The following is a 15,128-nucleotide window of genomic DNA, read 5'->3' as shown; positions in this document are numbered from 1 at the left end:
TTTATTGAGGCAAAGGTCTCTCTGTCTCTGAATCTGGAGCTAACTAGTTCTAGCTAGTCTAGCTAGATAGCTGACTCTAGAGATCCCATTTCTGCCTCCTGAGGGTAAGGATTAAAGGGGGCAACCAGATAGGCCAAATGGGGTCTGGGGATCAAACACCAGTCTTCACAATTATGTGCTGGGTACTTTATCCACTGAGCTGTCCCCCCTACACACTTACACACTTAATTTAGACATCTAATGTTTGTGCAGGATGTCATGAGCTAGAAGCTGATGTTATTTTGCATGATGTCTTCATCTGGTACAACCTAACGGCTTCTTCTTTGTCTCCCCTGTGCTTTCTTCTTGCAGTCTGCTGCTTTGTTGTACACAAGCGCTGTCATGAATTCGTCACCTTCTCCTGCCCTGGTGCGGACAAGGGCCCAGCCTCTGATGTGAGTACCTGGTGGTGACCACCCTTCCTGGCTCACAGTCACTTTGATGGGTTTGCTTTCAGTAGGGGAAAGTGAAGAAGGGGTGTGGCTGGGCAGGGAAACAACTAGGTCCTCACTCTGTGATCTTGCTTAGTGACTTTGCCTTGATACTAGGGCCTGGAGCGCAGTGGACACAACTCACTCACTAGTGTGCCCGTAAGAGGGCACCTTTTCAATACATTTTCTAGTCCTTTCCTGGAAGGTCCTAATATCAGGATCCACAAGTCAGAAGAACAGAAAGGGTGTGTGATCCTGCTATTACTCATTCTTAAGTATTAGTCGGGCACAGTAGAACACACTGTAGCCCAAACCCCAACAAAGAGGGTTGTGAGGTACAGGTTAGCCTGGGCTGCATGGTGGGATACGGTTTCCAAAACAAACCAACCAACAACCACAGTGTGACTATTGCAGGCAGGATAGGAGATGCTTGTAGGTAAAAGAGATGATTATTTTTCTTTTATTCATGATATATTTTAGCATGGATTGAGAAAACAAATTTAGTAATGATTTCAACCTTCTGATTTGGATATAAAAATTCCTATCTAAGAAAAGTTATTTAGGTTAAGTAAAGATTAGCCTATTTAAAGACAAGTCAGCGAGAAGATGATTGGCCTGAGTCTAGGGCACAGTGCTTGTAGTTTGTCTGAAGTTTGGGGTATTTGTTGGTTTTCTACACAACAGCCATTCTCAGCCCTAACATCCTTCCTTCCTTCCTTCCTTCCTTCCTTCCTTCCTTCCTTCCTTCCTTCCTTCCTTCCTTCCTTCCTTCCTTCTACTGGCGGCCACCACTAATGTTAGATGGTGAAAATGCCTGCTACTTGCATGATAAGTCAAGATGTCTCAATGGAGCTCTCCGGAGTCTCCCTCACTTGTTGGTTCAGTATCTCCGTGTTTGATTTATTTTGGGGAATCGGTCTCTATCAGGAGAGCACAAATGCCTTTCCTCTCCTCTTCTATCAGCACATTCACTCCAGTGACCAAAGACCACAGTGTCCAGAAGAGTGGGCTGTGCCGATTGGCAGGCTGTGATCATGTGCTGTGATGGTCTGAAGGTTTTCTTTCTCCAAATTCATGTTGAAATTCTAACCCTCCAGCATTAGAGACAAGACTTTTAGGATGTGATTGGGTGAAGAATGAGAAGCCTTTATGGATGGATGGCACCCACACCCTTAGGAAAAGGGCCCTAGAGAGATGCCTCACATCCTCCACACCAAGGCACTGGCAATGTGAAAGGAAGTGGGTCTCCACTAGACACTGTGTCTGCTGGGCCCTGGATCTTGGACTTCTTGGTTTCTAAAGCTGAGAGAAATACATTTTTGAGATTCAGAAAGTTACCTGTGTGAGTTTGATAACCCAGACTCAAACAGGAAGTTTTGTGCCAAGAACGGTTCTAGACGAACAGAAATTCAGATTCTGGGATTTTTGGAATTGAGGCAAGGATTAAGGATTAAGGGTTATCAAAATTAACATCAGTGCATGCTCTTCCCTGATGGCCCAGAGCCTGTCACTCACTGGTGGAATCTAGAGTTGTTCGTTCACAGTTATCCCTAGTGAGCCATCTGCAATCACGTGGGTTCCTCTCTCCAAGGCATTGTCCTCTGGTAGCATAGACACCTTCTCTTCAGGGAGAGATTCTTTCACAGAACAACACTGATGGTCCGACTTTGGGCTTCATCTGCTTCTGGGCCATTGAGCCAGGATGGAAGTAATGGAACTCGCTGGATTAAGGAGGGGTCCTGTCTAGAGGGGGAAAAGAGAAATGCGCTTGGAATACAAGGGTTTTCTTAGGGAATTAACATGACTTGTGGTTAGGGACTACAGAAAACTCTCAAGTAACCCAACCAAGACAGGATTACACGGCCCAGACCCTTCAGAAATAAAGGTTTAGACCACTGTATGTGTCAAAGATCTACCATCAGCTGAAGTTTGCGAGAGTTCCAGGCAAGCACCACCTACAACCTTGCAACCAGCCCTAGAAATGAAGACCGTAATCACCACGTGTATCTTGTTACGAATACATTTTGTGTATCTATGAACCTCTCTTTAAAAACTTTCTGTTTTCTTTCTCCTCATAGTCTTTTGGCATGTAAGATTAGATGTACTGACTTCATACCAGCGCTTAAGTTGTTAATTTTTACATCTTAGTGTTTAAATCTGGAATATCAAGAGAAGAGTAATCAGGCCTCAAGGCCCTTACCTCATTCCCCAGGGAAGAGATCAGTTTGTGGTTCATTCAGATCTAATGGTAGTTAAGTGCAATTATGGCTTCATTGTTATTTATTTTGAAATTAAGTGTAATTCAAAGAGGTAGATACCAAGTTTAGATGGGGTTACAATGGTTGGATTTCTTTTCAAGTATCAGCTTAGCTGGATGAAGGGGTGCCCTGAGAGCTGATAAAACAGTTTCTAGGCGGGTCTTTGAGGATTTTCCAGAAGAGCGTAGTGTTTGAGTCATCCCTATGGTTGAGCAGCATTTGGTCTGGTGAAGACCCAGGCAGTAGAAAAAGGCAGGCAAAAGGTGAGTTCTTTCTGTGTTTGAACTAGAACATCTGTATTTCTTCTGCCCCTCAATGTTAGTGCTCTCAGGCCCAAGGCTTTCAGACTTGGTTCAGGATGTACACCATGGGCCCTTCCGCCTCTCTGGCCTTTAGACTTGCCTCTGATGGAAATGTGCTACTGGCCCTTTAATTCTCCATGTTACAGATGACAGACTGATCATGGGATTTCTCAGCCTCTGCCGTCATGTGAGCTGATTCACATAGCCATTCAATATATCTATAGCAACATCTCTCCTCTTGGCCCTGTTTATCTGGAGAACCCTAATACATGTGTCTACTCCAAGAGATCAGAGTTTGTATGCTCATTCCATGGTTAGAGTGGGGATAGATGGCCTCTTAGAGGAACCTTAGAAATGCAGTATTATACACTGGTTAAAACTATAGATTATAGAATAGAATATAGATTCAACCCTCCTAGATATAAACCTGTATAACCTTGGGGTAGTTATTTTAAATCTCTTAAATTCTTCATTTGAAAAAAAATGGGTAAAATAGTAGCCATTACTTCACAGCATTGTTATGAGTGTCAAAAGCACAAATTTCTCTGCAATCTCCTAAAACAGTGTTTGGTGCAGTATCTTTATATAGATGATGATGATGGTGGTGGTGATTACAGTGATGATGATGATGATGATGGTGATGGTGATTAACATCCAGCGCATGTGTGTGAGTAGCAAGATCAGAGCGAGCAAATCTAGAGAATGAACAGGCTTTCTGTTGGCCATCTGGCTTTCTGTTGGCCTTCACAGGCTTCTTTCCTGTGAAGGCTACATGGGTAGCATAAGGAGTGACCCTTCTCTGTATGAATGGAAGGAAGCAGACATTTCTTGCTATAGGCATGGGGAGAGCAGAAACTGCTCCCCAGTTTCCATGTGTAGGAATTGGCAGCCTGACTGCAGAGATGCTCTGGGTGCTATTCCAAGAAGGTCTGTTGGCAGCAAGAATGATGAATTGGCCCAGACTCCTGAACTGGCTTGACTCGGTTCATTGACCTTTTTCTGCCTGTGGTTGGAGGCATGATTAAAGACCTGGACACACCTGCTTGTCCACCTGGACAGGCTGTCTTTGGCTGCTTCCGGTGCACAGGCAGGTCTACTGGGATGCCCTCCCCTCCTCTGTGACCTTGAAATACCAAGTATGCAGCAAGCTCATGAAGCAGAAATCACATGTTTTTGTCTAGGGAAAAGAGTGCGTCAAGCTCCGCCCTCTGTTTTCTGCTATTCCATGCACCACCTGAGCAAAGATATATTCTGGGCATCATTATAGGTGTGTATACTTATGTGACTTTCTCTACAGATGCAATCAGACTGTGATATACCAAGGGATCTTTATGAGCCAACCACTGTCCCAGTGAACCTAGTTCTTGATGGGTCCACTCAGTAGCAATGAGACTAGGCAATATAGACAGCGCGTACCATTAGCACCACACAGCACAAAACATGGCGGAGTTCATGGATGCTGTCTTTGCTCCTCCAAAGGCCTCTTTCTCCTTCTTCTCCTAATATTACAGATTTTTAAAATTATTTTTTTATTTTAAATTTTTTAAACAATATACTTTGATCATATTCTTTTTCCTCCTGAATTCGTCCCAGATCCTACCCACCGAACCATGTTCTCCCTCCTCTCTCTCTCAAATAGGAAAAACAAAACACAACAAAATTAAAACCAAAACAAATAGACAAACTAAAAACAAAAACAAACCAATAAGGCAAAAAAAAAAAAAAAAACCAGAACAAAACGTTGTCTCCTTCTCATTCTTAGTCTCGTCAGGAAAACTATCTTTGGGGTGCAGTGGGCTCTGAAGAGTCACTTCTCTAGAGCTGCATAGCTTCCCTCAGGAACAGTGTTAGGTTACAATGCATCAAGACTATGACCATGCTCACTTTCTCCAAGATCTCAGAATAAGAAAGGGAGGAAATATCGTTGAGGGTGAGTCAAGTGAGCTCTTTGTCCCGAGGTCTTCATCTGTGCTTGTGGGTGTCCAATGGACTGGCTAGTGGCTAGATACCTGAGGACGAATTCACTCATGTGCCTGGCAATAGGTGGGTTGCTGGTCTAGGTGTCTTGGCTCTCCATCCTTCATTCTCTGGCTAGGTTTTGGGTTGTTCTTCTAGTCATGTCAGGGTTCCACGAAGCATTTAAAGTCTGTTTATTATGTCTGCTGATGTCCCACTAAACAAAGGTTATCTCATGCTCAGGTCCAGACTGGAGTGGTAAAGGACAGCCTTGACTGTGCCATTAATCTACTCCGTATCCTTCATACTTAGGGACTATTGTAGAATAGATCTCTGGAGGCCATTGCACTGGGTTTTTATTTTTAGAAGATCTGCAGGTATTATTGGTATTCCTAAAGGCATAGATGCCCTTATTAAAAGAATGCACCCCACTCATTCCATCGCCCAGATCCCAGCTGATTTAGCCCTTGCTAACTACACATAAGTCCTCTGGCAGCCCACTGAGCCTTCTCGTGGTAACTAAGAGTGTATACTCGGAAGTCAGATATATCTGAATTTGGGGCCTGACTCCACCTAGATTCTCATTAGTGAAATTTGGGCATGCCATTTTACTTTCCAGTACCTAAGTTTCTTTATATAAAATTGGATAATAGTACCAACCATGTGGGCTTACAAGGATACTTTTTTAAAAATGTATTGAAAATGGAAAAGGCCTAACAAAGACAAATGGGTTAACAGCAGAAACATTCACAAAGCCCTTGCTTGAAAGTGCTTCACACTGCGCATGGTGATCCTTTCAGATAGTACCTGAGGGTCTACCGCCCTCCCTGCTCCGAGTAGACCAAGAATCCTCTACATTCCCCGGTCCAGAGCCAACCAGCACAATATAAATACAGTTCCATTTCCATCTTCATTGTTTTATATAAAAGCTCAAATTCTGTGATGCAGTGCTGAGAATTCAGACTTTGCAGCCAGCAAGCTCCGGTGTCAGATTCCGAATGTGTCCTTGGGAAAATAATTCAATTTCTATAACCTTTAGCTCATATCTTTAAAATAGGGAGGGGAGTGTCTAAATCCTAGGAGGTAGGTGTCGTGAGTATTTGCTGAGAAAATTGCTTGGACCACACCTTAGATAGAGTCTGGCCCAGAGCAACACTCAATAAATGGTTTTAAAATTATTATTAATATCTAGAGGTGTCTCTACTGCTCAGGAATGAAGGCAGGCCACCCTCTGACCTGCTGAAGAATAATGGCTAATAAAAATAGCACTAAGTATTGAACAGGGGCCCTGGGCCAGGCCGTTCAGAAGTGGAAAAGCACTCCCTAGGTGGCTTGTCAATATTTTATGGTCTTAGAAGTAGTTTGTGATTTGCAAATGGTGACGCCCAACCCTTTTGCCCTAAGGATGACAATTCTAGGAATTGTTGCTGAGGGGTTATTTGAGGACAGGGGCATCTACTTAGCTAGAATGACATTCATTACATCAGTATTTATAGCGACTGAAATTTGGAAATGACTCAAGTAACTACTGATGAATGCTTATGTAAGAGAAAGCCACTGCATCCTCATAATGGAATCCTGGCCAGCGACTATGGATCCATGTCTGGGGCGACAGAGCAGGTGCAGATCTTGGCTGAGCTGGTTCTTATGCAGGTACACATGCATTTCAGAATGAATCAAAATGCATGCCAGAAGTTTGCACATTATTATATGTAAATTATACTTTAATAAAAGTCGTGCTGATCAAATGTTGCTGTAGGAATAGCGTCATTATTTATCTCTTTTAAAAAGCAGATAGTTAACTTTAGAAGTGTGTGAGGCATCAAAATCACAAAAGTATTGCATTTTTATAGTATTTAAAATATCATTTGCAGTATTTTTGACACGTACTATTTACTATTAGACATGTGATATTTAATATATAATATGCAGTAGTCTATACACATGAAAACCGGAGGCCACATTTCTTAAACATATTTTGTTGGCAACTCGTAACTGTGCTGTCTGAGTTGGGCACAGTGACACATGACCATGATTTCATCACTCAGGATGAGGTAGGAGGAAGGTGTGTTCAAGGCCAACATGGACTGTATAGTGGAGAGCCCATCTCAGAACATATCTGCCTGTTTTCTTACTCTAGTATTTGCACAGAGAACTCTGAAGGTCCCTCCAGTTTTCGCGGGTAGCGGTGCTGTTACTCCACCTCTGGCATAGACGCGGGCTCTCACTTCAGTTCAATCAAGACTGAGCCCCTGTGGAAGCTCAGGTCCAACAGAAGTACTGTGAAGAGGCTCCAAGATGCTCCTGAGATCCTGTCATCTGGGATGGGAGCCTGCTTAGTTCTCGCAAATGGGAATCTTCTAGTGTTCCTGATAATATTCCAGTCGTCCATGTGTCGTGACCTTGATTCACCTGTGGCCCTAGAGAGGTCAAGGAAGTCTTGACTTCGCTAGGCTTGTTCCCATCCATATAGTGGGAGTGGCAGTGAGCAAAAAGGCTCACCTTGTCCCATCTCTAGTTTGCTCAGCTCAAGAAAGCAACCCAACAGCTGCTGTCCTCTGAAAGCCTGCATTGCCCTGCTTTACATAACAACAGGCGGGGGAGGGGGCGCCTGCAGCTCATTACCAATATGGAAGCAACAGCTAGGGCTGAGATGTCACCTCCTGGTATCACCATCCCCTGGACCAGAACAGCCATGTGACTTCCTCAATAGGGGTCACACAGATTAAACAGTGCAGAGTCTTCCCCCTTCTCTTCCTCCTGTCTCATTTATCTATTATTTATCGACATCAGAGAGTACACCATCTTGCTCAAATCACATCCAGTTTATGTAATACTGCAGTCTATGGCTTCTATATTCACAGCCAAAACACTCAGTAACCAAGTTGTGTATTACCAAACACCAAAAAAGATGTCTTAGAGGGATAGTGGAGGAGGTGTCAGGAGAGTTACCCTGACTAGGTCAGCTATCCAAAAGGCTGCCACATAGACATGCTTTTTAGTCATTCTCAAGAGCAGAAATTAAGTCTGAGGACTGGCTGTGTAGAATACAAAGGAGCCGCAAACCAGCAAACTGATTTCTGCATGACTGTTCAACCTCCCTTTCAGTGATATGGCTGACTGCTGGGCATGTTCTGCAGGCTTGTTACCCTAGGAAGCCTCACTCTGAGAACAGAGGCAAGAGAGGGAATCTAAGGCTAGTCATCCTTCTCCCAGAAAAGAACCAATTAGCTGCCCTGAAGCTTAATCTGTGTGTTATCTAGCCATTGTCCCATAGTTTTCTGTAAACTGTAAGAAAGTTAGAGACATGGTGGAGAGAACTCACAGTTTGACCAAATTCTAAACAAACCCATTTTCCTTTGTAGATTTCTGTTTCCTAACTTCTTTTGGAATCCAGGGAAGCTGAGGTAGTGGGCTGTGACTCTAACCTTCATCTCTGGTTCTGTTACTAGTTAGTGATGTTAGGTCACACCCAGTCAAAACCACCTTTAGTTATCTAGAATGAGAAGAACTCATTGGCTAGGATCTAGTACACACATACACACACACAGGCCTTTAAAAAAAGTTTCTAAATGCTACTTTAAAAAAGTTATGTCCAGTGCCCAGGATTGCCTGGGTAGTCAAGTAAAAGTCTGAGACTCTGTGATGAAAATATCTGCTCTGCTACATATGCAGCCAGAGCCATGTGCACTCCTTGGTTGACGGCTTAGTTCCTGGGAGCTCTGGGTGGTCTGGTTGGTTGATATTGTTGGTCTTCCTATGGGGTTGTAAACCCCTTCAGCTCCTTCAGTCCTTATTCTAACTCCTCCATTGGGGACCTTACACTCAGTGCAATGGTTGGCTGTGAGCATCCGACTCTGTATTTGTAAGTCTCTGGCAGGTCCTTGGTCCTAAGCTTGATAGATGCCCCAGTGTAGGGGAATCGAGTGTGGGGAGGTGGGAGTGGGTGGGGGGTAGAGGAACACCCTCATAGAAGCAGTCGGAGGGGGATGGGATAGAGGGTTTCTGGAAAGGGGAGCCAGGTAAGGGGATAACACTTGAAATGTAAATAAATTAAAATAAACAAAAATTTTTTAAAAAAGAAAGAAAATAGCTGTTGGAATCCTTAGGAAGCAACTAAGTAATATGGGTGCAGAGCTTTGAATAAATTAACTGCTTTTCTTAAATGAGTATAGAGAGAGACTCTTGTATTTCTAAGAGAGAATAATGATTGGGTGGCAAATGGATATGGTGAAATTTATAAAATCAGTGAGTGAACTATAAACTTCAGCCTTGACTTTCAAAAGTGCTCTCTCTCTTTCCCACCAAATGTTCAACATGTCCAATAAAATTGCTGATTATAATATAAAAAAATAATGGCTGTACTTGATCTGATTCAGTGAGCTGAAATGTCAGCTTAAAATAGAGTTTAAGGGGAGAAGGGAGAGGGGAGAAGGGAGAGAAAATATTCTCATGGAATTCTGACTGGTTAGTTGGCAATACAAGTGATTTGTACAGTGGTTCTGAGGCCAGAGTGGTTGGGTTTGACTTCCAGGTTTGTCTCTGATATGAGCTAGTTACACAACCTTTCACCTTTATTTCCTTTTCTGGAAAAGGACAAAAAGAGCTCGCAGCATGCGGCTGGGGAGAAACTGAGAATAGGCAGGGAGAGAGACTCTCCCCCACCCTGTGTGTTGTATGGACCAAGTAAGAGCCCCACCAATGTGCCTTTGAAGTCTTAGGTGGCGAGTGTGCAGCCTTATCTTGGGCATGACACACATCTATTCTGCTTCCCACTAAAGAGAAACCCAGAATCTTCTCCCACGGTGAACCTGGGAGCAGGACCTAACGAAATGAGGGTATTGGGAGGAATGCAGTCTCTTTTGACTGTCAAGTGAATTCCACACTAGTCTGCTTTTCAGGCTGTGGGCTGGCCACAGCCTCCGTGGTGTAGAACAAGCTCACCAAGGTCAGAGTGAACTCCTGCTAAACAGCTATCTATCTGTCACTGCCACAAGGCACACAGAGCTTCATGCTGTGGCTGTGGCGGCAGGAGCACATAGTGCTAGAGGGGCAAAGATGAGAAGCAGCTGCTTTGGTTACTCATAGAGTAAGTCCTAGCTTATGAATAAATTATTTCAGCTTCTCCTGCTCAGGGTGCGTATGGGGACAGAGCAGGACACATCTCATAGCCAAATGAAGGCGACTTCCAGAAACCCCTTGCCTCTAAGTCTGACATTCCAGGGGAGAGAGGACTTAAGAGACAGATGGCCCTGGAGAGAGTGCAGGTTCTGGAGTCAAGAACCCTTATATCTGACCTTTCAATCTTTGACCTTCTGTGTTGCCTATTCTACTATTTAACAAATTAAGGCCGGGAGATGACTTAGTACGTGTGCTTGCTGAGTCTGGATCACCAGCACCTGTGGAAAAAGCAGGGCATGTCTGTGCACACCCTGGAACTCCAGCTCCGTTGAGAGGCGTAGACAGGAAGATCACTGGGACTTGCTAGTCAGCCAGAGTAGCAGAGAAGAAAAAATGACAAGCACTGGGTTGAGCTAGAGATGGCATCTTATGGGCACAAGGGGAGAGTGAAGAAGCAGGGCATCTCATCTCTTTGGCCTTCACTCACAGGCAAGGGCACGGGCACTCACCACGCACACACACACACACACACACACTCACACATACCCCCTACCCAACCCCCCCCCACACACTACACACACACACACACACACACACACACACACACACACATTCACACATACCCCCCACCCCACCCCCACATACACAAACACTACACACACACATTCACACATACCCCCCATATACACACACACACACCCCACCCCCACATACACACACTACACACACACACTCACATACCCCCCACCCCACCCCCACATACACAAACACTACACACACACATTCACACATACCCCCTACCCCCCACATACACACACACACTCACACATACCCCCCAATCCCCCCACATACACACACACTACACACACACACACACATTCACACATATCCCCCACCCCACCCCCACATACACACACACACCCCACCCCCACATACACACACACTACACACACACACACACACACACACACACAATCAAAGAGCCGGAGTTCATTGTCAATTGCTATAATTTGAAGCACATTAGACCCAACAGCTCTCCCCTTATCATCATACATTAGGAAACAGGTTCTCTGTGACTGTCATGAGCATGCTACACATGAGGAAGTGGAGGTGCTCAGGCTCCCCCAAGGGCTTTATTCAATGACACCCACGATGGTGAGCAGACCCACACGCAAGCCTAGGCCATCTGGTCCTCTGTCATCTTACCTAGCATCCTAACCTGCCTGGTTCCCTGGACAAGCCCGTCTAAGGCAGCAGCTCTTTACTTCAGGAAGTTCCCTTTCAGGTGTAGTGACAAAGCTCAGTGACCCACGTCAGGAAGTGACACTTCTCTTGGCACCTCTTACTACTGAGCCAACAAGTCTCCTTCTTTGAAGAATTTAGAATTTGGACCCGAAGCTGCTGGCTTTGGGCTAAGCCGGTTGGTCGCACATTTCTGAAAACTTCATTGTATGTGAGGCTAGATGAATTCCCACCTCGAGAACTTTCCTTTGTAATCATGAGCCTTATGCTTCTTCTGGTCCCTATACCTCCAACCCCATCCGTCAAGTTAACCACCACCCAGGCGACCAGCGGTTGGCCTATTTTCCCTTCAGGCGAGCTATTTTATTTTGCAAAGATCGTTTCGTAAATTGAGCCTCTTACTAACACTGAAGCGTACGAGATATTACTATTGACTGTGGCACCCTGTTGCGAGACAGGCCTCTAGAGCTTGTTCAGCTGGCTCGACTGCCACTTTATGCCTATTGATTAGTAGCTACTTATTCATCTTTCAGCCTCTAGCAACCAGTCTTATACTCCTTGATCCTATGCATTTGATTGTTGCGGACACTCCATACAAATGGGATCAGACAGTACTGGTCCTTCAGTGGTTAGCATATTGCGCTTAGCACCACCTGTTCAAGATCTATCCATGTTATGCTGTATTGCAGAATTTCCTCTCTTTTATGGCTGGGAAGTATATGATTGTGTGGATGTACCACAGTTTCTCTAGCCATTTACTTACCAACAGACACTAATGTTTCTGCACCTTGACTACTGTGGCTAATGTTGCAGTGCACACCGAAGGGTTGACCTCTGCAAGATCTTTTTATTTTATGTGCAGATATTTTGCCAGCATATAGAAACGTGCACTATGTATGTGGTTGGTGCCCACAGAGGCCAGAAGAGGGCATCAGATTCCCTGGAAGTGGAGTTACAGATGGTTGTAAACTACCAGGCGGGTGCTGGAAAGCAAACCCAGGTCTTCGGTGAGAGTAGCACGTGCTCCTAGCCATGTCACCATCTCTTCAGCTCCTTAATTTGTATAAATACCCAGAACAAGATTACTGGATCATATTGTTGCACCATCTGTGTCTATGTATGTGATGTATGTGTAGATGCACATGCACATTGCGTGTGGAAATTGAGGATACCCTCGGGTCTCATCCTCTTCAGGCATGATGTGCCATGCTTCCTTGAGACAAGGTCTCTCATTGGCTTAGGACTCACTAATTGGTCTAGGCTGGCTGGCCAGCAAGTCATGGCCATCCACCTTTCTGTGTCTGTCAGGTGCTGGGATTCCAAGTGTGTGTCACAGTGCCTGCTCTTTTTCTGTGCAGGTTTTGAGCATCAAATTTGAGTTGTTATGCTTGTGTGGTAAGCGCTTCACAGACTGAACCATTTCCCCAAGCCCCCAAATCATGCAATTTTTGTGTTTTGTGAGCTACAGGCTTGATTATACATTTCTCCAAAGAAAGTACACAAATGACCAACAGGCCCATAAAAGATGCCCACATACAAGCAACAGAGCTATGAAAATGTCTCAGTGAAATCCATGAATGCATATGATAATTCAATTATAAAGCACAAAAGGTTCAGTGTTACTGATCATCAGAGAAATGCCAGTCAAAACTATGCTATGAGGTCACTCCATCCCCACAAGGAGAAAAAAGATAAATAGTATTTAAAAACCCCAAAGGCCCACAAGTGAGAATGTCCTTGAGTACCGTTGAAGGGGTCGGGGTAGGAACGGTGTGGCCACTTCCAAACATGTCTGCATGACTGAACTCTACTCAAGAAGACTGTATAGTAGACCCGCTGTGTGTCTGGTGGCTTTGCTCAAAGCTTTGTGTGTGACTGTGTGACTTTGTAAGGATGTATGCTGTTAATCAGAAGGTCCAGCTTCAAAGCCAGCGAGGCCAGTCAGGAAAGCAAACAAGCCAAGTGCACTGGTGCGAGTGTCCCCCTGGCTTGCCACACCCTGCTGGGAGGACTGGAGGCTTCCAGGCCCTGAGGGTCAGAGGCCGGGAGGCCTGGAAGCTTGGTCATTTAGTTCTGTTCTTTACAGGACCACACTCTAGATTTTCCAGCTTTTCCATTGAAGCCTGAAGTTTCCCACTTTTAAATGGAGCAGACAGTTTGAGAATCACCACTGCAGGCTTTGTTTTGTTTTTCAAGTCAGGGTGCTCTGTAGCCCAGGATGCTCTTGAGCTTCCTGTTTAGCTGAGGATGATTTTGAACTTCGGATCCTCCTGCTTCCACTGCCTGAGTGCTGGGGGTAAGGCGTCCCCACCACACTCAGTTTATACCATGGTATGGGCTGGACCCAGGCCTTCGTGCCTGCTAAGCCAGCACTCTACCAACTGAGCCACACTCCTAGACTCACTGTGCTGTCTTTTTGAAACAGTTCTGAGCTGGAATCCTCCATGGATTTCAGTGTACAACCTCTGCCTATGCAGGTGAGGACTGTCAGTGGACGGTACCTCAGGCAAAGAAGAGGAAATGCAAATTTAGACAAACTAAATTCAGCTGTTTGGGGGTGAAGGGGAGAGGTCTGCCTTCCCTTGCTGTGGTTGGGGTTCGAATGGCCTCTGCACATTCGTTTCACTGATGCTGGTACACAGCAAGGTGACACCTGCTGCAGGGCTCCTCCTACTGAGAGCATCCATTCTCTGTGGGTCCAGTGGGGTCTTTAGGAGCATCCCTGGCCACTTGTTTCTCCTGCATGCTTTGGGGAGGGGGGTGAGCTCATCACTCTGGATAGACGCTTACCTTTGCTAGGACAGCAATGGGAACTTGCTAGAACTCACCTTCCCTTCCTGCATTCAATCAGTTGCCTACTTTCCTGATCAGACCTTTCTATATACAATCTATCTATTGATCTGTCTATCTGTTTTTTAGCAGTGCTGGGAATTGAATCCAGAGTTTCAAATGTGCTAGGCAATCCTTCTGCTCCCAAGCACCACTTCCAACCTCATCCTAATGGTGTGTGCAATCTGTGCGTGTCTGTGCAGGTGCACACTCCTGCGCATGCGCGTGGAGGTGAGATGAGGATGTTAGGAGTTCTTCTCTACCACCCTATGTCTTACTCCTCCGCAACAGGGTCTCTCGTGGAACCTGGAGCTAGGCTGACAGAGATTCTCTTGTCCCATGTGCTGTAATTGGGGGGGAGGACCCTGCGGGTGGTCATAACTGGGGAGGGGGCTACAGGGAGTCACAACAGACAAGAAAGGGGAACTTTTAGATGTGAGAATGAAAACTCAGTTGAGATTGTCTTCATCAGCCTGGGTCAAACCTTCAGGAGTATGACGCCAGGTCATTTATCCCCAACACATTTAAACAGAATAATTTGGAAAAAAGTTTCTTAGTGTACTACAATCCCCAGTGCACAAAGAAGTATAATTGCCATGAAACTTGACTCAGAGTACATGTCATTTTTTCTAAGATGGGCTTCTAGGGCTAGGCTACCTGTACTCACTTACGGGTTTAAGGAAGGATCTGGTATGTGGTGTATGTGTGTATATGTAGAGTATATGTGTTTGGTATGTGTGTGTGTATGAATGTATGGGCTCATGTATAGAGGCCTGAGGTTAGCATCAAGAGTCTTCCTCAGTCCTTCTGAGCTGTTTCTCTTCCCCCTACTCTAGTTCTTTTCTTTTAATTTGGGATATGGAGAGGAAAGCCAGGCCCAGGCATCCTTCTCTCAATCCCAGATTCACCCAACAACAACAACAACAACAACAAACCAAAAAACACCCACC

At 45.1% G+C, this 15,128-nt stretch overlaps 1 protein-coding gene across 1 annotated transcript in view; it reads left to right on the top strand.

Annotated features, from left to right (window-relative positions):
• Prkcb (protein kinase C beta) overlaps positions 1-15,128 on the top strand; it is a 350,016-nt gene that overhangs the window by 143,743 nt on the left and 191,145 nt on the right. Inside the window, exon 3 of the mRNA XM_052199809.1 lies at positions 352-434. Within this exon, the coding sequence (XP_052055769.1) occupies positions 352-434 (83 nt within the window). The remainder of the gene's footprint in view (positions 1-351; positions 435-15,128) is intronic.

This window comes from Apodemus sylvaticus, chromosome 1, assembly GCF_947179515.1.
Source record: "Apodemus sylvaticus chromosome 1, mApoSyl1.1, whole genome shotgun sequence".
NCBI classification, from domain to species: Eukaryota; Metazoa; Chordata; class Mammalia; order Rodentia; family Muridae; genus Apodemus; species Apodemus sylvaticus.
This window is presented reverse-complemented; position numbering and strand designations above follow the sequence as displayed.